The sequence below is a fragment of the Cygnus atratus genome, chromosome 7, assembly GCF_013377495.2.
Source record: "Cygnus atratus isolate AKBS03 ecotype Queensland, Australia chromosome 7, CAtr_DNAZoo_HiC_assembly, whole genome shotgun sequence".
Lineage (NCBI taxonomy): Eukaryota > Metazoa > Chordata > Aves > Anseriformes > Anatidae > Cygnus > Cygnus atratus.
The window spans coordinates 21,831,316-21,856,463 of NC_066368.1; the positions used below are offsets into that span (position 1 = coordinate 21,831,316).

Consider the following 25,148-nt stretch of genomic DNA (forward strand, 5'->3'; position numbering starts at 1 on the left):
GCTTGGTTTGCATGTAATGCGTCTGCACTAATGCAAACCGTGTATTAGACACCATGGCTTCACGCATCTCGACAATTCTAGTGGAGACGTATGCTCTGCAGGAGTATTTACAAACTGCGACATGGAACCTCACCGACATGACCCACTCTTTACTACTGCCTGACAGAATAAGGTCACTGCTGCAAGCATGGTCAAAGCCAGACTGACGTTTTCAGTGCTACTCGTGGATGGTGAGCTTTGCCATAACAGTTAAATATGCAAAAATGAAACCCTCTCAAACTCATCTGCATCTAACTGCAGCTGCTCAGCAAAGCTGCTGTCTCCAGATGACTTATTCTCAGCTGAGGGCTACGGTTCCTCCAACTGTGAGAACCAAGGCACTTATTTCAGCACAAAGCTGGACGCAAACAACCACCGGTGAAATTCAGGCGTCACTAATTCTGCCTGGCAACTATCCTGAGAAACTTTGTGGCACCTCAAACCTGGGCACAGCACCTTCTTCCCCAGGTTCAGCTACTTCCAACTCCACTGCCCAACCACGTCCCTTGCATCATCCCGTTCCCAAAATTCAAGCCTCTTGGAAAGCTACTTAAGTTATTGGCTCAAACGCCAACGTTCTCAAAAGCAGCAAGAGTGGCTTTAAAAAAAAAATATCAGAATTCAGGATGCTGAACTGACTAATATTTGGCTCTTTTGCACAGGTATTTAGCTTTTAAAGGAATTTCTAATGCTGCATTCTCCAGGTGGGATTTTAAGCAAGCAAATTACAATGATGCTCCTAAATCACTAAGCACATCCTGGGGCTTTAGACAGCCTGGTCTAATGGGAGGTTTCTCTGCCCATGGCAGGGGGCTGGAACTAGATGTGCTTGAAGGTCCCTTTCAACCCAAACCATTCTGTGCTTCTGTGATCCCCCCCAGATGTATCCAGCAGCTAAGAACAGGTAATGTGTTAAAAACCTTTTTACAAAATGTACTATAAGCATCACCAGCAATCATGAATTTTAGCTAGTTTGTCTCCTCTTCCATTCAGACACGTTTAAAAAGCCTTTATCCAGAGCCACCTATAATTTACTGCTGTAAATCAAAATTTACTTATCAAGCACCTCATTTATCACTTGGAGAAAGGCTATGGGCAAACATACCCCGAAATGCCATCAGTTATTTGAGCAAACTCTCATTACTGCAAACAGAGGCATGGATTCACATCTTTCTAAAATAAAATAACCTCCTTTTACATCAACACAATTTGCTGTGTTCAACTTTTCACATGAAAAAGCAGATCTGAGATCAACCCAGAACAGCAGCCTGGACTAAAATTCTTGATAAAACTATTCTCAGCATTTATAACATTTCTATGAGTCAGTTCACACATCCTTTCCTGAGCAGAACATATGAGTGCAGACAAGGATACTTAAGATTTACAAGAATAACTTAAAAAGAAGAAAAATAGAGCCTTACCTTACTACATCATCAATATTGTTCCGGTACACTCCTTCAAGCCTCTCTGCAGGAAAACCCATAGCAATTATGTTTGGATAAATATCTGAATATGTGAGTTAAGGAAACATTTGTAAAATATGTACAATTTCTGCAATAATATTAAATGAACATCACTAAATATCTATATGCTCCTGTAACAAAGTCAGAGCAATAGCTTAGACCAACTTCCATATGCGAATAATTCAACATTATATTGACAGCAATAATGGGTCTCTTCCAAAAACACAAAATTGAAAAATGGCCAGGAAAAAAAATCAGTATAGAAAATTTCCAATATACAGTATTTTGTCCACATCCAATACAACAAGTCTCCTTACAAATCACATACATAACTGGTTATAAGTCTTTACCATCGGATAGCTGCTGTTAACACTGAATAGAAAAGTAATCCATTAGAAAAGCAGAATCAAGTAATCCTCTTCTGTCATACATCATCTCACTAAAATTGTATATATGCTACGTGCCGTTCTCTCTCTACAGTTTGAGTGGCATATTTAATCCACTGGGAAACTATTTTAATAGTCGCGTGACTAAATTGCAAGAAGTTCCAAATTAAATGCCATGTTAAAGTCCCCAGTGATCCCAAAATAGGTATACCATTCAAAACAAACAAAAAAGTGCATTTCATACATGTAAACCCTGGCAACAGTACATTTTGTCACTTTCCATGATTTCTACATAACGGGCCACTTACAGCAGCTGCTAAGGTGGCTCTGAATGCCTTAACGTGAGATACTGCAAGAGATGGGAACGTACCAAATCCCAAAAGGATTACAGATATTGTTTATTAAATAATAATAATAATTTAAAAAAAAAAAAAAACACTTCTGGCAAAAAAAAATGTAGTTTCTTATGCTGAACTACCTGTAACCCACATTCCAAAAGCAATACAACCCAAGATAAAGAGCTCAGGAAAAGTACCTTTTGGCAAGAAAAAAAACCTACAATTAAATAAGGCCAAATTAAAAAAAAAAAAAGTTTACGTCCATAGCAAACATGGTAAAGAACCCTATATAATTTACCAGAAAACAATTAGTATTTATTCTCCTGGTGATGTAATGATATATGTATTGTTGTGGGTTTTTTTAAACACAACTCAAGAAATGAAAATACTCTTGAGTTTTAAACATCAGAAGAGATAATGCAGTGAAGAGCCTTCACTGACAAGCAAAAGAGAAATGAAACCAGCAGCTCAAAAACAGACCGTGCCCTACCACATTAACATACTCCTCCTCAGACTAATTTTAGAAGGAATAAGAACAAAGAATGATGTGTTTTAGGTTGACCCTGCTTTAAAGAAGGGGGCTGGAACAGGTGATTTCCAAAGGTTCATTTCAACCTGAATTATTCTACAACCGAAAGAATGATTTTTATGGTTAAAATACCAGCAATATTAACAAGCCTCCGAAGAGTAAGCAGCAGAATGGAAGACACTGTAGCTTCCAAGATACTAATATTCCAGCTACCTGTACCCAAAGAAAAGCTTGAAATAGGATACGAACTGCTTTACTCGGTCCTTGCAGAACTCCCACAAGCCTTATAAAGCAGCACAGACTAAGATCTGCACAGCTCATTAACTAGAAGACTTAATTTTGTACATGTTTTTTTGCAAGTGTTTTGAAGAATACACAGAAACAATGTTTTCTACTCTCAAAAAAGAATCTAGCATTTACTGTGTGGTAATCCAAGTATTAAGACATCTGTCTACTTGGACTACTCAAGACTATTTATGCAGGCAATAATTAGAAAAAAAATGAAAGCTGCTGAAGAATCCAAATAAATATCTGTAGTAGTTTCAAATACAGACACTGAAAGGGGGTTACATGTGGTTTCCAATTTATTCTGTATTTCCCCAAACCTTAAAAAAGCTTATCTTGAAGAAAAAAAAACAACCATTAAGTTGCTTAGCATTCAGAGCCTGTGATAACTTCAGATACTATCAAATCACATAAATCTTAAACTTTGAACTTCACTCTGAACGTATTTTACTCTGCAAGCAGTCCACACCTCTTTGTTAAAGTAGCAAAAGGCGCTATATAATTAGCAATCTATTTGCTGTTTTATCAGTTACTACTTGGCATAAGCATAAGAAACTGGTTATAAATCATGTACACCTGCTCCATGCCTATCCCTTAACAGCAAATTACCTGACTTTCAGCTAGCACACCCAATCACTCCCTCCTCATTCCTGATTTCAAGAGCACACATCTACCTACTGCCAGCTCTGCCCTTTTTGCTCAAAAGCACCTCCATGTGCATCCTGCTCTGAGCAACAGGGCTACATAAATTACCCTAAAAAAAATAATGCAGTATATTAATCTGTTTTCTGCAGCACTTCTCCATAGGACAAGCATTTATGCTTGCAACAGGGTTAAAATACATTTTGACGCACCCCATCAAAACCTAAAGTTCTGCATCCAAACAAAACTGTTTCAACTATAGGATCACCCATGCCACAGGTGCCCAGGATTCCCAAAATCACCACGCAACTTGCTCAAATTCCTGTTTACAACTGCGAGTTTTACTACATGGTTTCCTCACGCATTTCAGCCTGTGGTTTTCATTCAGTAGCTTTTCTTCTGCCGTGTGTTTTCACCTCTGAAAGGCTAAGAAAGGAGATGCTTTCCAGGACTCCCAGCTGGTGCATGACAGGAAGAAGGCAGCCTGATGCCAGGCAAAAGGAACACAACATTTTCTCATCAGTATCTCCAGTTCACAGGTCCACAGGTGTCCTAATAAAGTCTCAAACACACCAGCAGACAGAGATAAAAGCTTCTGAATAACCAGTGTGGTCTCACACTTTCAGAGCACATCCCCCTCATGGCTCTGGCGTCTCACGTGGCTCCTCAGGGTGCTACACACGCAGTACATGCACAGCGCGTGCACGTTTCTTCTTTTAAATAGGAGTAAACCAACAGATTGAATGCTTAAGCTTAACCGTGCCTCAGAACGAGGTGCATATATAAACCCAGATATAGTCCTGCAAAAGATGTTCCCGAAAATGCCAAGAGTAAAGCAAATGGAAAAAGACTAAGGAGAAGAAAAAAAAATGAGTTTAAATCAATTTACTGATGCCAATTCAATAAACACGTTGTGCACTCTGAGGTTTTGGAACCTGACAGCACAAAAACTGAAGTGTTATTGAAAAACAAATATCCGACAGCGAGCCTGGTGGGGGTTCTGTTTTTAGGAAAACATGATTGTTTTTAAACAGGCAAGCCAATTTCTCCTCCACCTAAATATAAGCGTCCTGAAGTACCTTACTTATTATCTCCAAGTATCAGGCTGGAATGCAACCCGCACGCCACTGCTGACTCACTCTGCTGTCTGCAGCAGATCTGGCGTTAAGGACAGCGGCCGCAGCAAGCAAACGCCGCGCTTCCATGGCGCGCCTGACAGCCCGCAGGGCTCGTCTGCGCTGAGCAGAAGCAAACGGTACCCAACAAAGGCTTTCCTGCCGCTGGGGAAGATCCTTTCACGTCTTCTGAACATGCGCCTCTCTTACAAGCATGCTGAAGAAGGGCACTGCTCCGAAAGCCTTCTGTTGGCTCATACAGCCAAAGAATGACTTTTGCTTGGTGATGTAAGAACAGAGCGGAAGCGCTGTTACTGTCTACATAGATGATCTGAGTCTATGAGCAGAAATAGCAGTTTCACCACTTAATTGAAAAAGCTGCCATATAAACTAAGTTGTTCCACCCTTTCCTCTCCTGCAAAATCTGCACTGAGAAGGGGATGATCCTTACTGCATCTGTACCAGCTCACTTTCTCCTGATGCTGTGCTCCTCCCCAGACACAGCCTGTGATTTACTGTCCGTCAGCCAAACGCATTTTGGGAGCACCACAGAGCGTCATCTTCAGCAAGTTCTTCTATCGTTACCACACTGAAAGGTTCAGGGGCACCGCTTTGCACCTCCAAGTGAATTTAACACTGATCTCCGAAACCGAAATTAAAACACTCGCTACCAAATGAGATTTCTTACAAGGGAGCTTGGAAGCTGGGCTTACATTCAAAGCAAGAATCTGAGTCATCATGAAATCAGTAATGATACTGATAATTTTAGAAACCTGGAAGAACTGATGATTGAACACATGCAACAAGTTCATTATCAACTCCATCCTCATTTTAAAACAGACGAATGGAGATGGATAAAACCGCAGCCAGTTTTTGACGCAGCTCTACGATGCTTCCAGCTAGCCTGCAAAAACAAAGTTAACCTGACAAGAACTATCACAAATTTGAAACAGGCCTGCCATATTTTGCCAAAGTAGCTCTTTTCTAAGAAATCCATTCCCCAAAATAGTTTTAATACCTTTTAAAGCACTCATTCCTTTTGCAACCTTGCAATCCTGTAGGTTGGGATTTTAGCTAGTGATCATAATAAAAAAATACATGAGACAGACCGCATGCACTGACACACAATATACATCAGCAAAACAATAAAATGCTGTCCCCTACTAAGTTCATACTTCTTACTAACTGCAAAACTTCAGCTTTACCCAAGGAAATGTAAAAACGGAAGCACCTAATAGTTTGCTAAGATATCAAATGCCACAAAGAAAAAGTGATGCTTTCTCAACACTTAAGACAAACCAAATTAATCTATCTATATGCTGCTTCAAAAGCAACAGGGCTACAGGGTTTGCTCTAATGCTGTTAGCAGATTTAACAAAATACCGGTCCTTAAATCCTGAAATTGTTCCCACATGCTAAAGATGACAGTCTTTCCAGTTGCTATGAGAAAAATCCTGCATCGTTATGCAAATCAGCAGTTATAATCATTTTCAAAAATAGTTGTCTATATATTCACATTATGCGATGATCAAATTAAAGAATATGCAGTATACACTGAAAATTTCATTTATATATATATATATATAAGCAAATGACTTGTGTTGCTCTTTTAAGATAACTTAATTTTCTCACAAATTCAGTTTTTTTCCTAATAATGGAAGCAGGCCAAAAAAAGCATACTGAAATATTTACCAGTTCTTACACAGCCACAAAAAAAAAATTGCAAAAATACACAGCCATAGCCTTTCCTTTAATGACTAACGTTCTCAGTATCTAGAACTTTATTCATGAGCATTTCTAAGCAGTTTTATGAATTCCTTTTTCAAACAAAGTAAGCATTTAAACCCTTGTCCTTGCTCTGCTCATGAAGGCAGCCCTAAGACAAAAACACAAAGCAAATGACTTAATCTTCCTATTTTATAAGCATGCTAGAGCATGCAGTGCAGAATTTACATATAGCTTTACTTTCTAAACCAATGCTGACAGGTTTTAAACCAAAGCCCAAATAAAAAACAACTTTAAAACTATTAGCCCTTTGCAATCAAAGGCTGCAGGAGAACCCACCAGTCATTAGACTTCATCTTTTGTTAAAAAGGAAATTTAAAACAAGCCGAATGTTCCTGAAGCTGTGAATGACGGGCACTGTTCAAATCTTGCTTTGGAACTAAAAACTTCTTACTGCAAAACCTGAACCTCCATATGTAAGGCCAGCTGGCCATTTTTGGTGACCTTCACAGTTTCCACTTTCCAAGTACAAACTTAATTTACCAAAGAACAGATTTAAATTGCTGAATCTATGGCCTGAAAAAAGCTCCGCAACCTGTCAGGAATGAAAATTTTCACTTCCAGTTCAGGCAAGCAGAGCACGTACTGATGCTGACCTACTCCTCAATGACCCACTCTACATTTGCACCCCAGTTTTGCTCCACTACAGCAACCTTCAGCTTCCTCCCTCAGCACCAGCCCCGTGTGCTGGTAGCCCTAGCATGAAGGAAGCTGGCCCCCGCTCTCCCAGGCGGCAGCCAAGCTGTCAGCAGCTACATCCCATCGACAGCAAAACTGGTAAGTGGAGGCACAAGGGTACTTCCAAGTCTCCCAAAGTTGCTTTGTTGCCTCATGTATTTGCAGTTTTCAGGAACTCAGACTTCAGTAACGACGCAACGTGGTCCAGCAGAACATCTGTCCCTACCAGCTCTGCAAGGTTAGCACGCTGACCTCAACCCTTTTAACTCCAGCTTAAACAAGTCCACATAGAAACAGAAAAAAAAAAAAAAAAAAACTGTTCTAGCTGTTCAACAGCTTGACAGCCTGCAGCTACAGAGGGAGTGTTGCAAGAAGTGTCCACACTCCATCCTCAAACAGATTTAAGTGTCCTGACAAATGGCCAAACCCTTATTAGTGCTATTTTCTTGACAGCATCCCTACTAAAAAACAAAAAAGACAGACAGACATAGGAAAATATGCCCAACCAAATCTAAAAGTTTCCCAGCATATATGCCATTTAGCTTGTATATATACATACTTTTTTTTTTTTTCCTAAGTAGGCTGCATTTCCATTAGCCAGCGTGAAACACAAAATAAGTTTACTGTTTTTCTACAAGTCTGGGTAATCAGGAAGTATAGAGGAAATGAACAGGAAGAAAGTTCTTCAGAGCAAAGGAGGATTCCTTGTAGCCAGCCAGCTGTACTTGCCAACTCTACCATCTGTGCCTTAAAGAAGGAGAAAAGAGACCAACTCAGATGTGGCTGAGAGAAACATTTTATGATTTAGAAGAAGTGCATTTAACCCATTAATGCTCAAGATTTCAGCTACAACCCTTTGTTTCTTTTTAATCCCCCTGCTTGTAATTTAAATGCAGCAACCTACACACGGAAGAAAAAAAAAAAGTGGCTCCTTCATATCCGAATTCCCACAGTGGAAAGGAGTAAATCAGAAGATACTTGAAGATGAGATTGCCAGGTTGCCTCAGGAACCAGCTACAAGCTCCTTCCCACAGCAGGCTTTTGGACCCACGTACACTCATGACACTGCATTTTGGAAATTACTGCCACAGTAAGCGTCTCTCCTTTTAGCTTTGTAAGGTGTATGAGATGTGTCCTGGAGCTCTCACCACATGGTGGCTTTGCTGAACAATTAACAGGGTCGAGAAGACTGAAAAAACACAGAATCTACATAATAACCAGGCGCTTCCCCCTGCCACCCCCATCCCAGTCTCAACCTCATAAACCTCACAGCGTAAATACAAAAAACAGTAACAGAGAAGCATGTAAAAGTATGATGTTTACACTGCAGAAGAACTTGTTCTAACACAGACCAAGCACAGACACATTAAACTTCCATTTCAACATGGTAGGGAACCACAGATAAAGACAGACATGCAGAGAGTAAAGGAGATAAGTTTGCCGTGAATGGCTGCAAAACCCTCTACAATGACCGATGATATTACCAGACCGAAGCAGCTAGCCTTCCCATTACAAAAAAGCCAACGGCAAGCAGCATTGTAAGAAACGATGCAACAGCACACCGTACTGTTCACATCAAATTTGCAAGAAGTCTTCAGCTGAGAAACCACGGATAGGGCCTCGACTCCTTACTCAACGCCAGCTCCAGGTCTACAGCCCTGACAGAAGACGTTCCGCCCCCAATTCTGGAGGTGGAAATTGTGTAGGGGCGCAGTTAGGAAGGTCTCCTGCTTCTGCTCACGCTTTGGAAGAAGCCATGTAAGTAAAGCGAGCCCCTGCTTTCCGTACGCGCTCCAGCATCCCAGCCTGCTACCGCGCCGCGGGTCCGGCCGCACGTGGCAGGCCGGGCAGCTGTCCTGGAGGCAACGCGCCTGCTGCCTCGGCCTTCTGTCTGGAGGCAACACATGGAAGAAGCTCCACTTTCGCGTCTCAGTTTGAGATTTCCAACGTGACGAACGTACCCGTTTTTGCCTATGAACGCAAATCAGGACGAACTCTTTGACAACAGAGCGTGGGACCTCCCCAGGGGCGCTCTCAGAACGCTACCACACTTCGCAGGAGCTCCTCCTAAGGAAGCACCGCTGTGTACTTAAGCAGATCTTAACCTCAAACACCCACAGAAGAGTACAAGAATTTTATTCAGTAAAAGAACTCAGCAAGGAGAGTCACTACGTTGATATTTACTGACAGGAAGTGAAAAATGGCTCAGACTCAACTTCTTGCAAGTCTGAAAGGACATCCAAAACTTTCAGACACAAGGGAATATAAAATAGCTATCAGGCCGGCGGACAAACATTGCACTAAAAAGCTTTATGAAACTTAAGCTAGATTTATATGAATTTTTCAGCATTAGAAGACTTAATTTCAGGGGGCAGTTACAAGAGAATATAAAGACAAGCAGCAAAACCAGGCATAAGGCCAGCCTAATAAACCATTTCTCAATCAACCAGCCCTAAGTAGATAATATTTAGTTCTAACGAGATCCAGTGTTTTCCTCCTCTTAATGTTAGCACAAAAAATGTCTTAGAGAAGTAACACCCATTCACACAAGGAACCAAAGAAGAGAAAACACCCAACTGCTTCAATTCTAGCCCAATATATATCCGTGCAAAGCAAAGAATTAAGCACAGGCCTCTAAAAAAATTAATCATGCAATTAAAACCTATTATACTACATCCCTAAAAAGGCAGAATGAAGTTTATAAGACATTTCTTAAGCACTTCACTGCAAAGAATTGGATATTACGCAGTTTTTATGCACCGCTGCACGTTGGGGCTGTGAAGCCGGGACTTCATCTTTAAAGGGAACAATGCCAGCTTTTGCAATAGTCATCATCCCGAACACACAGCGGCTGAGTTTAATTTTTTAGCTGCACAGCCAATTACCCTTTGAATCACAGAGCCCACTACTTTAGCTCTGTTTCCTAAAAATCGTTATTAAGATAACCTAGATTTATGCAGTATGATACGGGGCCTAATTGCATGATTATTATACTTCCATTCTACAAAGCTCTTTTTTCATGGCTCTGTACACAAGATGGTAAATGAGGCAGATGACTCCAGGAGCAAAGAGGCTGCTAGCCTGAATTAGGAACTGGAACAAGGAGTTGTTTGCATCTGAAGTATCAGTCTGGATGAAGATACAACCAAGAGCAACCTCTGAGCACAATGCACAGTCAACTACCCACAAAACGTCCACATTTCAGGAGAGCTCATGCTCCATGGGGCTATGTACGTACATTCCCACATTTTAAGATAAATCCCCTCCTTACAGTCAAGAAGTACCCATGCCAGTAACTCACGGGAATTACTTGTGCAGCTGCAAGGCCCCAAACCACCGGAGAAGTACCAAATCACAGGGACCCACGACTACCCTAGGATTTGTGTCGAGACACCAGACGCATCCAGCAACACCATTCACAGCTCAACACCATAGCCAGTTTACCCCCTTGAAAAGCCATTCAGCAACAAATCAAGACCAATATACACAGCAAATACAAAGCACATATACCTTTATGCTCCAGATTACTAGCTGGGTACTCCAGCTAGAAAGGAGGTGGGCTTTAAAATTAGGTTAGTTATGACTAATGACAGCAACTTAGGACTGTAACGTAATTAAGGGATTTGACAGCTCAATTGTCTATACCCTCCCTTTTTTTTTCTCTAGTTTCTTAGAACACAACTATTGTCCCTTAAATCATTATACAAGAACCATTTTCTTGTTTAAACATGTTGTAATGGAACACTCTAGGCTACAGTACCATACGTATAATTTGTCAGCTTATGCGGCATCAATATGGCTAAAATATTAGTTCATTTAAATATATAATTTAAGAAACCATTCAGAAATTCACAATTGGCAAAAGCAACTTGGTAGACAGAAACTTAACAAAAAAAATTGATTGCATACTTATTGCATTCCAAAGTTTAGTTTCAGTGCGGCCTTACTCTTTTTTAGCACAGGGGTTTTTAACAATGTGTTATTAAAACATATTATTGTGGTAAGATTATTACTGAATGAGTGATACCAACTGCTTCCGTAACAACAAAGAGGACTTAGGTGTCCAAATCATCCTGTAAGGAGGAAAACGAAAGATACAATCACCTCTTTTGGGGAAAAAAATAGAAAATTCAGTACTTCTCCATGCAGCATTGTAACACATAATTTAATAAATACTAGCTTCCTCTACAGCATTTGCTGTACTTCAAAACCTTTTGGTAGTCAAAATAAGGTGTCTTACATGAGATGTAGCAAGCGATCACCAGCCTAGCAGCCATCCAGAGCCACCTAATCATCCAGCGCATATCAGACCATGGCAGTATTAGCCACACTCAAGGCTGTATCCTTTCCCTAAGCACACCGTAAGCATCTCATGAAGTCAGTGGAAGTTGCGTGTAATTATCTGGGGGACAGAAGGGCCTTCCTGACTAGCACAATCTTCTAGAAAGACTCACTTTCAAAATTCATCAGCCTTCTTCGAGAGCGCAGTTTAGCGCAGCGCTGACACGGGGCCAGCCAGTTGCCCCCAGAGCCAAACGGGGTGGGGGGGGGGAATCTTCAGCAGCACCCAACACTGGCCAAGCTGTCCTCACCAAAGCACCAAGCAGCATCGCCAAAGGCAATTTCACAGCTGACGACAACTCAGCGGTGGGACAGGGACAGAAACGGCAAAAATCAACTTGGATTTCTCCTTAAAATCACAATGCTCACAACCAGGAGCAGCTCAAGGAAAGCTTGCACTTTATTTAGCATTACCCTTTTAACAGTGTTTTAAGGGAAAGCCTCGGCTGTTCTGAAAATTACACACACTTAACTAAGCTTACAAACAGATTTCAATGAAGATTAGCCTCAGTTGTGTTCTTTTTTTTTTTTCCTTTAGAGGTCAATTTGAGAAAATTTTACAAGGTGCTCACATTATCTGTACTAATTTCTTTCCTTAACTTGAAAAGCACATTTAGCCATCACTTAAACAGCAGAACTACATGAAGCAGAGAATTAGTTTGCAGCTTTTGTTGACTTGAAAGTGTGCACAAGCGGTTATTTTTTAACTTCATGTTTAGCTTGTGCAAACAGTCCCCAGCAACGCTGCGCATTGATTAAAAAATTTTGATGATGCAAGATCAAGTAGTTCATTAGGAAGCCTGCACTCCATTAAGTAAGCGCAAAGAGACGAGCTTTTAACTCGTCAAGCACCTTTAACTGCACCAGAAAAGCTGGGCAGAAAGGGACTGGGGCTTCTTTAAACTGATGCAGCAAGGGTTGCACAACCGAGCGCTCCATGGAACGGGTTTTTCTGTGCGTAGGCTTCAGCTGTCAAACAATGCTATCTGCAAATATGCACGTAGTACAACAAGATGTCAAAGGTTTTCTTGGTTGTGAGGAAAACTAACGGATAGACCAACAGGCACATCTTTAACCTCAGAAGAGAAAATGCATGAACTTGCACCATTCGACACCTTCTTGCTCTCTCTGGGCAACTCAAAAACCTTGATCCCTGGAAGTACATAAAGACTGATTTTCCCAGCATCAAACACATCCTACAGCAAGCAGGTAACTGAACCTAATTCTGAGAAAGTGGCTATTCAAACAAACTTTTAAGATAAATTCAAAGCAAAGTCAGCACTCATCTTGTCCAACGCTCAAAATCATCCAGGCTCCACGCGCAAAATGAATCTGTCAGGTGCTTAACACAGCTAAGTAACGTGGTTTACTCATCAACAAAGAAATACTCTTCCACCAGCAAAACCCTTTACCACTTCATTTCTTCCAGTCTCTTCTAATCCCTTACCAGCTCTTACTGTGCTTGCAGGCAAGACAAACGCATTACAAATAGCTAACAAACTTCAGTTTTAAAATGAAAGCAAGCATTTTAAACAAATGGAATTTCCAGCTCTATTTTTAAACTCAGGATGTACCTTATGCCATTAATTCATTTTTTTCTTGGAAGCTGAGCCATTTTTACTGAAGTCACACATTTTTTTTTTTTATTAAAAATGCAAAATGCTTCAGGACCACAAATAGCATGAGGTTGCACTATATTCTAAGCAGCTTCCACTCACAATTTTAGCATTCTCTGCCTTCTAGCATGTGAGACAAACACAGGCAAGACTTGGAAATAAACTGTATCCAACAGCTGATCTTTACTGAATATTACAGCAGTTTATACAACATGTAGGTCATGAGAAACACATGCTGCAATTAAGCACGGGGCAGGCATGCTCCATCCCATGCTAAGCCTAGTCTGCCATGCTCACACATAACAGAAGGCCTGGAAATACGAGGGAAGCTCAAACAATGCTATAATGCGCACACGAAGCAGTTGCACTTATTTTTCACTTCAGTCTCACATGGTTAAGCCACTCGCTAAACTCGGTTATGCACGGACCTAAGACACATGCAAGCAATGTAACGTGTAGGACTTGCACGCAACTCTTTGCAGCAAAACGGTCGACAACTGAGCCGCACGATTTCAGAAATCCCAAAGATTATAGTGCCTCGGACAATATAACAGTCCTTTCTTCATAAAAAAATTGCATCCATCTTAGAAGAAATTTATTAATCCAAACTTTCCTTCTCACCCATCTGCAACAAAAAGGTATCCAGTATTACAGAAGGGAGACAGAAACCCAAATAAATCAGGAATACAATATCTGAAATGAAGTATTAAGAAGACGATTTAGTGGCTCCAGTGTTAGAACCTTTTCCTCTTCCAATTTCAAAAATATTTTTTTACAAAATGTGCAGAAAAAGACTGTTCTGGGACAAGAATATTTGATCAGATGAAAAGTAATGTCAATATGTTTTTAAAGACACATTTCACAATTAGCATATAGGACTATTTTCATCTAGTATATGCAAATCTACTGATTTGGAGAAGTCATTATTTCCCTTTCTTAAAACCCTACTTTACCAACACAGGAATCATGTGAGTCCCATGTACAACATACAATGTACATACATCTGCGCTCATTTTAAAAGGATGTAATGCAGCCTGTAAGAAAAAAAGCCAGACATTCCAGCCCAGGTCCATGAAGGGTACACGTCGGCACTCCAGCACCTAACTCAGGCAGTGTTGTGGGGCTCAGGTGTTCCCCATGGTGCCCTGGAGAATTAGCCGTGACTGAAATACACAGACACAAATCCTTCATCCACCTGGGACGCTGAGAGGTGAACCCCGCCTCAAGGACAGGCACACGAGGTGAGACAGACCTCCGCACGCAGTCTGCTGATCACACCCCACCTGGATTCAAGCCCCTGCCCTAGCAGGTTCGCCGGAGGGCTTCATTCCACACCTGCCCAGCCTAGGTAGCAATGCCCAGTTCCTGTCTGCAAGAGGAATCCACAGTGCAGTTTCCCTCATCCCAGCTAAACGCCCAAATCACAGGGCCTCACACCTCTCTTAGTCTTTTAGCTTGACAGAAACAGCTGCCCTGAAAAGGGCCAGTACCCACAGGATGCTCCCACACACATGGGAACGCAGGGAGGCAGAGTTAACCAGCATCAGAAGTGCAGATGGTCGCTTGCTTCAGTCTCAAAATTTTGCGCTCCACCACAGGATGAGAAGTTCCTTTGAGATCTTAAATCCCAGTCCTCCTATCACGCACCACACGCCTTCCCAAATACCTCATTTAAGTTTCAGGGGTGCTCGTTTCCTTCACTGGACATCGCACTCTCAGAGAACTGACTCCCAGTCTAGTCCTCTGTTTATGCACGTAAGAAATAAGCAGGTTATTTTCCAAGTGCCAGATACGATGAGCAACAATTCCATCAAAACCCTGCAAAAAAAGCATGCCCAAGAAAACCTGCACAGTGATGAAAAAATTAAATTTTCACTTCTGCAGCAATGTCAGCCTTCAAGTAAAGTCATTATACTGTACGCACAGCAGTCTTTGTTCATTAGTTATCCGTTCAAATGTGCAGCTACGAAAAAAGAGTGTAAGCTCCTTCCAAAGATGTCTTTGCAATGGTTAAAAAAAAATGCTTTTTCCACTAATTTCATTACAGAATTGCAGCCAGCTGCTGCTTTTGGAAAAAACTAGCCCAAATCCAGTCTTCAGTGGCCTATCTCTAATCCAAAAATCTAAGAATGTAGTGAGACAATTAAAAAAAAAAAAAAAGCAAAAAACTCCATTTGGCATATCCTTAGCAACCCCTGAGTAAGAAAATCCAGGTTCAAAATTCAACAATTTTCTTGCCAAGAACAGATTACTAGTTAAAAGGGTCAGTTTGCATCAAAAAATTATGCCAACTAATGGTATATTTGGACAAAGATACCTGCAACACCGAATTCTACAACGATGAAGCCAAAAGCTAACCATTTTGCCACCACTTAACTCTTTCCATAGTCCACAAGTTCCCAGCAAACGCATTACTCAGAGAATCAGAAATCTCACTCAGACCTTCTGTCTTTAAGTCAGCACCGTGTGCTGCTCTGGCCTGTGTCAGCGTTACAGCTGCCCTAATCGTAGGCCAACAAAATGACCAAGCGCAAACATTGCAAAGGCAAGTCTAAAACTACATTTTATCAACACCACAAACAGAATGTAAGAATTATGTAGCAGAGAGGGCGCTTCCTAACTAAAAGCTTGGCAGTAGCCTGCTGAAGTCAAGAACCTTTCAGGCCCTTTTGAAGCCACCAACACGTTAGGCCAAGCATCAACGTAACAGCTCGAGCTCTGTGCTAGTGACTGCAGTAACTGGTGCTGATCCTGTCCAGGAACCGGGTTGCATTTGTAGCATCTGCTATGAGTTCTGAAAAACAGTAATTTTCACCCTGACCTTGCTGTTGAGCAGCAAGCTCTCTTTCTAGAGCGCTTGTCAGAATCACGGAAGGGCTGGAAGGGATCCACGAGGACTGCTGGGTCTAACTCCCAGCTCCACACACGGCCACCCAAAAACCAAACTCTAAGCCCAGGTCTGCGTACTACTATCATTTTTCCCAGGACGGCTCTAACTTTCAGGCACAGTTCCTATTCTTACATCAAAGCCTCCCAAATACAATAATGAGCCTTCTACACCACGAAGACTGCTACAGCCACAGCACAGCCCCTACACGCCATTAACTCTACATGGCATTTGGAGCTCAACATCTGCCTGCTGTTGCTACTGCACATCTGTTCCAAAGGCCACCAAAGCAACACACTAGCAAGGCTTCTCCACAGTTTGACTCATTAGTCATAATTGCACACTAAGAACATATTCCGGAATCACACTCCTCGCAATCCTCTTCAACAAGACTCAGTGCGTTCTCGTTTGCAATACATCCTGGTGCTTACTGCAGCTGAGATTATGCCAAAGCACGGTTTACATGTCACGGTAGGTTTTTTCTTTAAGTAAGTTTTTTCTTTCTTTTTTTTTTTTTCTTTTTAACTTTAATTAAAGCCCATTCCTTGCGATTGAGACCTTTGCTGCATCTGACTGAGACCAAGGGCCCGCTCTGCCTGGCCGAGGGTGCAGGACCCAGGCTTCGCCCCTCCTGCCACACGGCCGGCAGCGACCCGAGCGGGGCCAAGGGCCCCCGCCGCCCGCCCCTGCGGCTCCGCTCGGCGAGGAACGGCGCCGGGCCGCAGCTCCGGTGGGTCCGCCCGGCCCCGACAAAAGGCGGCCGAGGCGCGGCGGGGAGGGCGCAGCGGCCCCGGGAAGCGCGTTAGGTAACCGCGGCGCGGGTCTGATGCAATAGCTCGCCGCGCACCGCTCGCCGTCGGGCTCCGGCGGCGCCGGGAGGATACAGGTCAGGTCCAGGTCGAAGCCATCCTCCTGGTAGCGCCTTTTGTTCCTGCTGACGATCTCTTTGATGATGGCGGTCATGTCTGGCAGCCGGGGGCCGCTCCGGGACAGCGCGCAGAGGCCGGGCGGCGACGGCGGGGCGCGGGGCCGGGCGGCGGCGGAGGGCCGGCGGCCGCCGGGCAGCCCCGGGCGCGGGGCCTGCTGCTGCCGCGGCTCAGCCCCGGCTGGGCCCGCCTCCCCCCGCGGCGGCGGCGGCGGCTCCCGGCAGCGGCGGCGGCTGCCCCCCCCCCCTCCTCCTCCTCCTCCTCCTCCTCCTCCTCCTGCCGGGGCGGGAGCGGCGGCGGCGGCCGAGCAGGGAGGCTTCGGGGCCGGGCCGAGTCCCTGAGGGAGCCGCCGCCGCCGCCGCCGTCTTTGAGGCGAGCGCGGCGGAGGCGGAGAGAGCAGCTCTCCGGCGCTCCGGGCCCCAGCAATGGTGACAGCGGCGCGGGGCGCCCCCCCGGCCCGGCCCCGCTCCGCCCCGCTCCGCTCCCCGCCCGGGGCGGCGGCGGCGGCGGCGGCGGCGGCGGGGGGCCCGGAGCCGCGCGGTGGGGCCGGGCGGGCGGGCGGGCGCTCGGCGGGGCGGCGGCGGCTCCTCAGGGCGTGCGGGCCGGCAGCGCGGCCTGGCTCATCCCCCGCGCCCAGCAGCGCCGCGCCAGCGCTAGGCTCCCATCATGGCTGCAGCTTCCGAGAGGGGACGCGCTGCCGCGCCGCCGCCCCGCCCCCTCCGCCGCCGCCGCCGCCGCCGCCCCGGAAAAGTAGTCCCGCCGCGCCGCCGCCGCATCGCCGCCCCGCCGCCCGCGCCCGGCCCCAGCCGCGCCGCGCCGCTCCTCCGCCACCCTCCCCTCCCTCTCTCGCCGCCGCCGCCGCCGCCGCCGCCGCCCCGCGGGGGCCGAGCCCGCGGCGGGCGGAGGGATACGTGCGGCGAGAAGTGTGCGCCGCCGCGCCGAGCGGCGGTGCTGCGATCGGTCACGTGGGCGGCCCGCTGCGCTCGCCGCGGCCCCTCCCCCTCCCGCGGCCGGAAGTGGCCGGGCCGGGCCGGGCTGGGCCGGGAGTCGAGGTGGGGGCGGGCGGGGCCGGGCGCAGCTGCCCGCCGCCGCTCCTGGCGGGGCTCGGCCCGGGGCGGCCCCCGCGCCTCGCACGGGCCCCTCAGGGAGCCCCGCGGGCGGCGAGAAGCTCCCCCGCGGCCGTCCGGGCTTGCTCCGAGCTGCCGCCTCCGCCCGGCGTGGTGCGCGAGCGCCTGCTGCCCCCTGCAGCCTCCCCGGCCCCGGGGGAGCGGGGGGCCGCTGGCACCGGCGCGCTTCCTGCGCCGGGGTCTGCAGCCGCTGGAACTGGGGCTGCCGGGGGGACGTCTCTGGTTGTTAGTGCCCGCTCGCGGGCGTCTTGCCTCCGAGGTTGTCGCCTTTTTGGCCCTGCTGGTCCCGTCTGCCGCCGGCACCTGCAGCAGCAGCAAGCTCCAGAAGCTCGCTCCCCGCTACGCAAAGAAGTGCTTTAGGCTGGTCCTCCGGTAGTTTCCTTACGAGACCTCTATTTAGTACTGCAAGACTGGGTGAATACTTCAGTTAATGCATTCGGCTTACCCGCTGCCTTAATACTGACGGTGAATACACCCGCCTCCCTCCACTGATCGCAGTCGGTTATCCTGATGGTGGTGTCTCCAAAGGCTCCAAACCAGCCTTCGCTGGAATGGGAACATTCCTTTAAAACTTTTACAAACAGATGGAATTATACACGGTTCTTCACTCTCCAGTCTGAAAGCTGCTGTAAAGTCTTTAGGAATCGCCTGTGGTAATGACTTGCAGAAAAGGGGCCATTAGGCAGCTAGTCACAGCCTGAACTGTGTATGAAAACTGGCTTGAGTCTCAGTTACCAGTTTCTGACTTTTTCATCGTTCGGTGTGGCATTTTTTTGGTTTTGTATTTTTGGTGGTTTGTTCTTTGTGTGTGTGTGCAGGCAGGTGAAATACTAGCCTAGTAAAGTAATTCAAAACAAAATACTTTTAAGACAACTTGGAATGTATAGCTTCTGTAAAGCCTCAGGAATGGAATACGCTGGAAATCAGCATCTGCCCCAGCTACTGAGAGATCAGCAGAGAGCCTACCAGACAGACCATCCATTTGAAGAAACAGTTTCTAGGCAGGTAACTTTGCTTTCCTTAAAAATGCTGTCTTTGTAGCCTTCTCATGTTGGACAGTAAGTAACACGAGGGATATCCCATGGAGGTCAAAGATAACACATCTCTGAAGGAAGTCTGTTCCTATTTAAAAGGTAGGTGAAGGCAGTTCTCTTATTAAGGGATGATGAATACCTTCAAAAATCTGCAAGGAACAGAAATGAAAGGAGAGTGAAACCCTGTTGAGTAAGAAAAAGAACCCCTTTCCTATAGATTTGTAAGAGAGACATGATGGAAAGGAGCAGCCTGATGGTAGGAGGAAAACCTGAGCATCCCTTTCCCTTTTCTCTGTGAAAAGCAGATGATGTAAACCAGACAGGCAGGAATCTCCCTAAAGAACAGATCCCAGTACTAATTGATACACTCACTTCAAATGTTTCTGAGGCTGGTGGGGAAAGACACCTTGACTAAGAAACTTTGTATTTTCCCTAGACCCATCAGACCACCGGGAGGATGGTCCTCACAGGAACGCCAGCAGGATGTCTCTACCTGGTTTGCTTAGTAGTTGCGTTACCCGGAGAATGGCTCTCACTTTTGTTTGAGCAGGGCAACTTGATTAATGCTTGCTTGCATATTGGTTGGAGACTAGGGCAATTTTGTTGATAAGCAGTACTCTGGCAAGTAGGAAAGATTAAATAAAATATAGTAGGTATAAAAAGATAATGTCAATTTTTGTAATATATGTAAGGCAATACTTTACAAAACTTTTCTAAGGAACAGCAAGAAGGAATTCAAAAGCATGAGATAAGATTGAACACGACACTGAATTTAAAATGTGTTTTAAGAGAGGTGCTGAAGTCCACTTGCAGATGGTTGGAGCAGGAAGAGGAATGGAAGAGTGAAATGCTATGCTTTGCCTTTAAGGGCTCAAAATAAACTGGAACATAAGGTGGAGGGATTTCCTGGGTTGCTGCAGCCTTCAGCCTTTGCAAATGCTGTATTATATAATTCTTTCATAAATGTATCAAGTTTCATCTTAAGATCTTTTGCCACCATTATTCCCACTGGGAAGCTGTTCCCAGAACCTTCTTCTGATTTTCATGCTAAATATATTTGTAGCTGGTTTATATCCGTTTGTTCTTGTGCCAGTGTTGGCCTTAAATAGCTCCTACGCCACAGTATTTACCCTTTTTACCCTTTGTGCATTTACAGACATAAAATGTCATCTCTCTTAGCCTTCACCTCACTAGTCTCCATAGTGACTTTCTGCTCCAGTTTCAGTAACATTTCTTTTCAATATACACGACCAGAATGGTGCGCGGTGTTCTCGATGGTATCTTGCCAGAGCCAAGGACAGTGGTATTAATCCCTTCCAAACTCTGCTAGGAACCTTGCTCCCAAGACTTCTTAGGGCCTTGTTTTCCTGATTGCATTGGCAGCTCATAGTTATTTTGGGGTCAGCTAGTGTGTGGAGTAAGATCATACTGTTCCTTTCCCAAACTTCAAATGTATTAAATGAACCCATGAAACCTACTTTTAGGTCCTGGACCTGGAGGTTATCTGTAGACAAATACTGTTGTGGCTAGCAAATCAAAAACACCTTTTAAAACATTTCTGAAAGTCCTCTAAATATAAAGACTGCCCCCTCTCTTTCTGACGTCCAGCTACATACGTGGGACAGATTTTCATCAAACCATGCAGTGATGATCTTTGTAACAAAAAACACTGCTGAAATCTCATGGTCCAACTTGTACGACTATGCCAGGAATTAGTAGGACAGGGAAAGAGAATATAGCTATGCCACTGCTAGTACTCATGTTACGCCTCCATCTTAAACTCTGTGTAGAGTTGAGGTCCCATCTTAAAAAGTTATGTGGAGGTTATCTTTAACTAAAATCTTCAGTTACTGAAAAGGTTTGACAGGGTCTGTTTTCTTTGCCATTTCTTCAGTATACTATGTAGGGACTCCAGAAGAATCTAGCTGGAGACAGGTTCAAAACAACAAAGAGAAGTAATTAGTGTCACAGCATAGAATCATAGAACGACAGAATGGTTTGGGTTGGAAGGGACCTTAAAGACCATCCAGTTCTGACATTTCCCATCAGCCTTGGCTGCCCCCAGCCCCATCCAACCTGGTTTTGAGCACTGCCAGGGATGGGGCATCCACAGCTTCTCTGAGCAGCCTGTTCCAGTGTCTCGCTACCCTCTGAGCAAATCTAAACCTACTCTTCTAGTTTACAGCTGATATCCCTTGTCCCGTCGCAACACTGTCTGACAAAGAGTCCCTCCCCAGCTTTCTTGTAGGCTCTACCTTTCTTGTAGGTACAGGAGGGCTGCAATGAGGTCTCCCTGGAGCCTTCTCTTCTCCAGGCTGAACAACCCCAGCTCACTCAGCCTCTCTTCATAGGAGAGGTGCTCCAGCCCTCTGAATGTTTTCATCGACCCTCCTCTGGACCTGCTCTAACAGTTCCACAAAGTTAAATTGTATGATTTTGCTACAAAATGTCATAGATGCAAAAAGTTTACATGGGTTTAAGGAGAAAGTGGCCAAAATCATGAAAGAATGGGCTACAGAATACAATACAACCTCTAACTTAGAAGTCTTTGATCTGCAAGTTGGCAAAACCCAGAAGAGTCTTCTGGGGAAAAACCACTACATGCTTTTGTCCAATTATTAAAACCGTTCCCAGGCTTCCCCTTTCCACCATCATTTTCTTTTCCATCGCTTGTCTTGGTCTTTCCAAATACTTTGTCTTGCTTTCTGGTGATCTCCTTTCATACCTACTCCTTCCCTTTCTGTTTTGTTATTCACAGTGAACAGTAACCCCATTCCTGCCTTCAGACACCACAGATCCTTTGGCTTTTAGCATACCAGTTCTTTCCCATCTTGCTCCTGTTCAGATCACTGGCGAAGTTGCCATTAGCCTGTAGTGACTGGACAGTGAAGTTCACCAAAAATAACAGAATCACAGAATCATCGAGGCTGGAAGAGACCTCCAAGATCACCTAGTCCAACCTCTGACCTAACACTAGCAAGTCCTCCACTAAACCATGTCACTAAGCTCTACATCTAAACGCTTTTTAAAGACCTCCAGGGATGGTGATTCAACCACATGTTTCATAGCAAAGCACTCAATGGTCAAAATCAAACCAGCACGCTGTGTGGCCTTCATCTTAACTCCTGTAATGTGTCTTCAAACTATGATAGGTCCCTGTGGAGACCTTCTAGTTCTGTATTCAAAAGCTACAGTCTCTTAGAGTCCAGCCAAGTCATCCATTCTTTGGATTTGAAATTTTACAATTTTGGGGGAAATCTGCAATCTCCTTTTTTTTATATTAATAATAATAAAAAAAAGTTATTTATATTTTTCCCACAGCTGCAAAAGCCAAATTGAAAAAGTGTGCTGAAAGAGTTTCAACTTAGGTTGCCAATTTCTAGACAAGTCCTTGAGTAGGAAGCATGCTGTGTGATCTGAAGTAGCCCAGGGACACCAAATGCTTGGGCAACAGCAGCTGCCACAAACACTTTTTTTTTTCCCCAGTATAAACCCATGATTTCCAGTTCATTTTTCTTTCAGACATACTTTTACAGGAAGATATCAATTGAAAACTAAGGCCCAGCTCTCATTAACAGTGGAAAGGCACACAGTCAGCGGTAGGCTGATAGTGTCTCATGGCTCCACACTAAGCAGCTCCAGATCAGCACAGTGCATGGAAACACCTCGCCAAGGTCAGATCTCTGCAAGCAGGGAGAGCTCCAGTTACACTAAAGGTATGGAGGCATTAGTAGGATCAGGTTTGAGGAGAAAAAGGAAAAGAAAAAAAAAAAGAAAAAAAGAAAAGAAAAAGAAAAGGAAAAAGATGAGGAAAAGGCTGAGGTGCTTAATGCCGCCTTTGCCTCAGTCTTTAGCGGCAAGACCAGTTGTTCTCTGGATACCTGGTACCCTGAGCTGGTGGAAGGGGATGGGGAGCAGGATGTGGCCCTCACTATCCACGAGGAAATGGTTGGCGACTTGCTACAGCACTTGGATGTACACAAGTCGATGGGGCCGGATGGGATCCACCCGAGGGTACTGAGAGAACTGGCGGAGGAGCTGGCCAAGCCGCTTTCCATCATTTATTGGCAGTCCTGGCTATCAGGAGAGGTCCCAGTCGACTGGCGGCTAGCAAATGTGACGCCCATCTACAAGAAGGGCCGGAGGGTAGACCCGGGGAACTATAGGCCTGTTAGTTTGACCTCAGTGCCAGGGAAGCTCATGGAGCAGATTATCTTGAATGTCGTCACGAGGCACTTGAAGGGCAACCAGGCGATCAGGCCCAGTCACCATGGGTTTATGAAAGGTAGGTCCTGCTTGACGAACCTGATCTCCTTCTACGACCAAGTGACGCGCCTGGTGGATGAGGGGAAGGCTGTGGATGTGGTCTACCTTGACTTCAGTAAGGCTTTTGACACTGTTTCCCACAACATTCTCCTCAAGAAACTGGCTGCTCGTGGCTTGGACTGGCGTACGCTTCGTTGGGTTAAAAACTGGCTGGATGGCCGGGCCCAAAGAGTTGTGGTGAATGGAGCCAAATCCAGTTGGAGGCCGGTTACTAGTGGAGTCCCCCAGGGCTCAGTGCTGGGGCCGGTCCTCTTTAATATCTTTATCGATGACCTGGACGAGGGGATCGAGTGCACCCTCAGTAAGTTTGCAGATGACACCAAGTTAGGTGCGTGTGTCGATCTGCCCGAGGGAAGGAAGGCTCTGCAGGAGGATCTGGGTAGGCTGGACCGATGGGCTGAGGTCAACTGTATGAAGTTCGACAAGGCCAAGTGCCAGGTCCTGCACCTGGGGCGCAACAACCCCGAGCAGCGCTACAGGCTGGGAGATGAGTGGTTGGAAAGCTGCCTGGCCGAGAAGGACCTGGGAGTATTGGTTGATAGGCAGCTGAACATGAGCCAGCAGTGTGCTCAGGTGGCCAAGAAGGCCAACAGCATCCTGGCTTGTATAAGAAGCAGCGTGGCCAGCAGGTCTAGGGAGGTGATTGTCCCCCTGTACTTGGCTCTGGTGAGGCCGCACCTTGAGTACTGTGTTCAGTTTTGGGCCCCTCGCTACAGGAAGGACACGGAGGTGCTCGAGAGAGTCCAGAGAAGGGCGACCAAGCTGGTGAGGGGTCTGGAGAACAAGTCTTACGAGGAGCGGCTGAGGGAGCTGGGGTTGTTTAGCCTGGAGAAGAGGAGGCTCAGGGGAGACCTTATCGCTCTCTACAGTTACCTTAAAGGAGGCTGTAGAGAGGTGGGGGTTGGTCTGTTCTCCCACGTGCCTGGTGACAGGACGAGGGGGAATGGGCTAAAGTTGCGACAGGGGAGTTTTAGGTTGGATGTTAGGAAGTACTTCTTTACCGAAAGGGTTATTAAGCATTGGAACGGGCTGCCCAGGGAGGTGGTGGAGTCGCCATCCCTGGAGGTCTTTAAAAGACGTTTAGATGTAGTCCTTAGTGATATGGTTTAGTGGAGGTCTTGTTAGTGTTAGGACAGAGGTTGGACTAGATGATCTTGGAGGTCTCTTCCAACCTAGACGATTCTGTGATTCTGTGAGAGTAAGTCCTAATGTTGAGATGAAGGCTCAAAACATAATGGTTTTGAAACTGTTTAGTAAAGCAGGATGAATTTGGCATTTCCCACCATTTTTAAGAAATATTTGTTCAAGAAATAATAGTCTCTCATTATTGTGAAAAAAACAGAGCCCAATGCAACATATGGATTCCACAGAATATCAGTGAGACATCAACCTCACCTTCAACCTGACCCTGATTGACTTCTGAAAAATTGCATTACTCATTAAAATTTTTTTACATATACTTCAGCAGAGGATTTCTTTCAAAGGTTCATGCTAGAGCTGTCAAATAGCAGCGAGAAAATGTAGGTTTTATTACTTGTGTGTGTGTTTGCATTTATCCTTAATTGCAACAAAACAGATGTCATTTTTTAAGAGTGGGAGAATAAACAGAAGGGTCCTAAATATTTTCCTAC

The 25,148-nt window shown here is 45.2% G+C and overlaps 2 protein-coding genes across 3 annotated transcripts in view; one reads left to right on the forward strand and one right to left on the reverse strand.

Annotated features, from left to right (window-relative positions):
- The window catches only part of PTEN (phosphatase and tensin homolog), a 50,015-nt gene extending 32,854 nt beyond the window's left edge, over window positions 1–17,161 (reverse strand). The window contains exons 1-2 of the mRNA XM_035548574.1: window positions 16,989–17,161; window positions 1,461–1,545 (exon numbers count right to left, since the gene is read on the reverse strand). Of these exons, the coding sequence (XP_035404467.1) occupies window positions 1,461–1,545; window positions 16,989–17,067 (164 nt within the window). The 5' untranslated portion in view covers window positions 17,068–17,161. The remainder of the gene's footprint in view (window positions 1–1,460; window positions 1,546–16,988) is intronic.
- ATAD1 (ATPase family AAA domain containing 1) overlaps window positions 16,555–25,148 on the forward strand; it is a 29,695-nt gene continuing 21,101 nt past the window's right edge. The window contains exon 1 of one of the 2 annotated variants that reach the window (XM_050711843.1): window positions 16,555–16,575. The gene's annotated coding sequence lies outside the window, so the exon portion shown is untranslated. Of the gene's footprint in view, window positions 16,576–16,929; window positions 16,991–25,148 lie in introns of those variants that run through there. The other variant, XM_035548947.2, reaches the window with a different exon arrangement.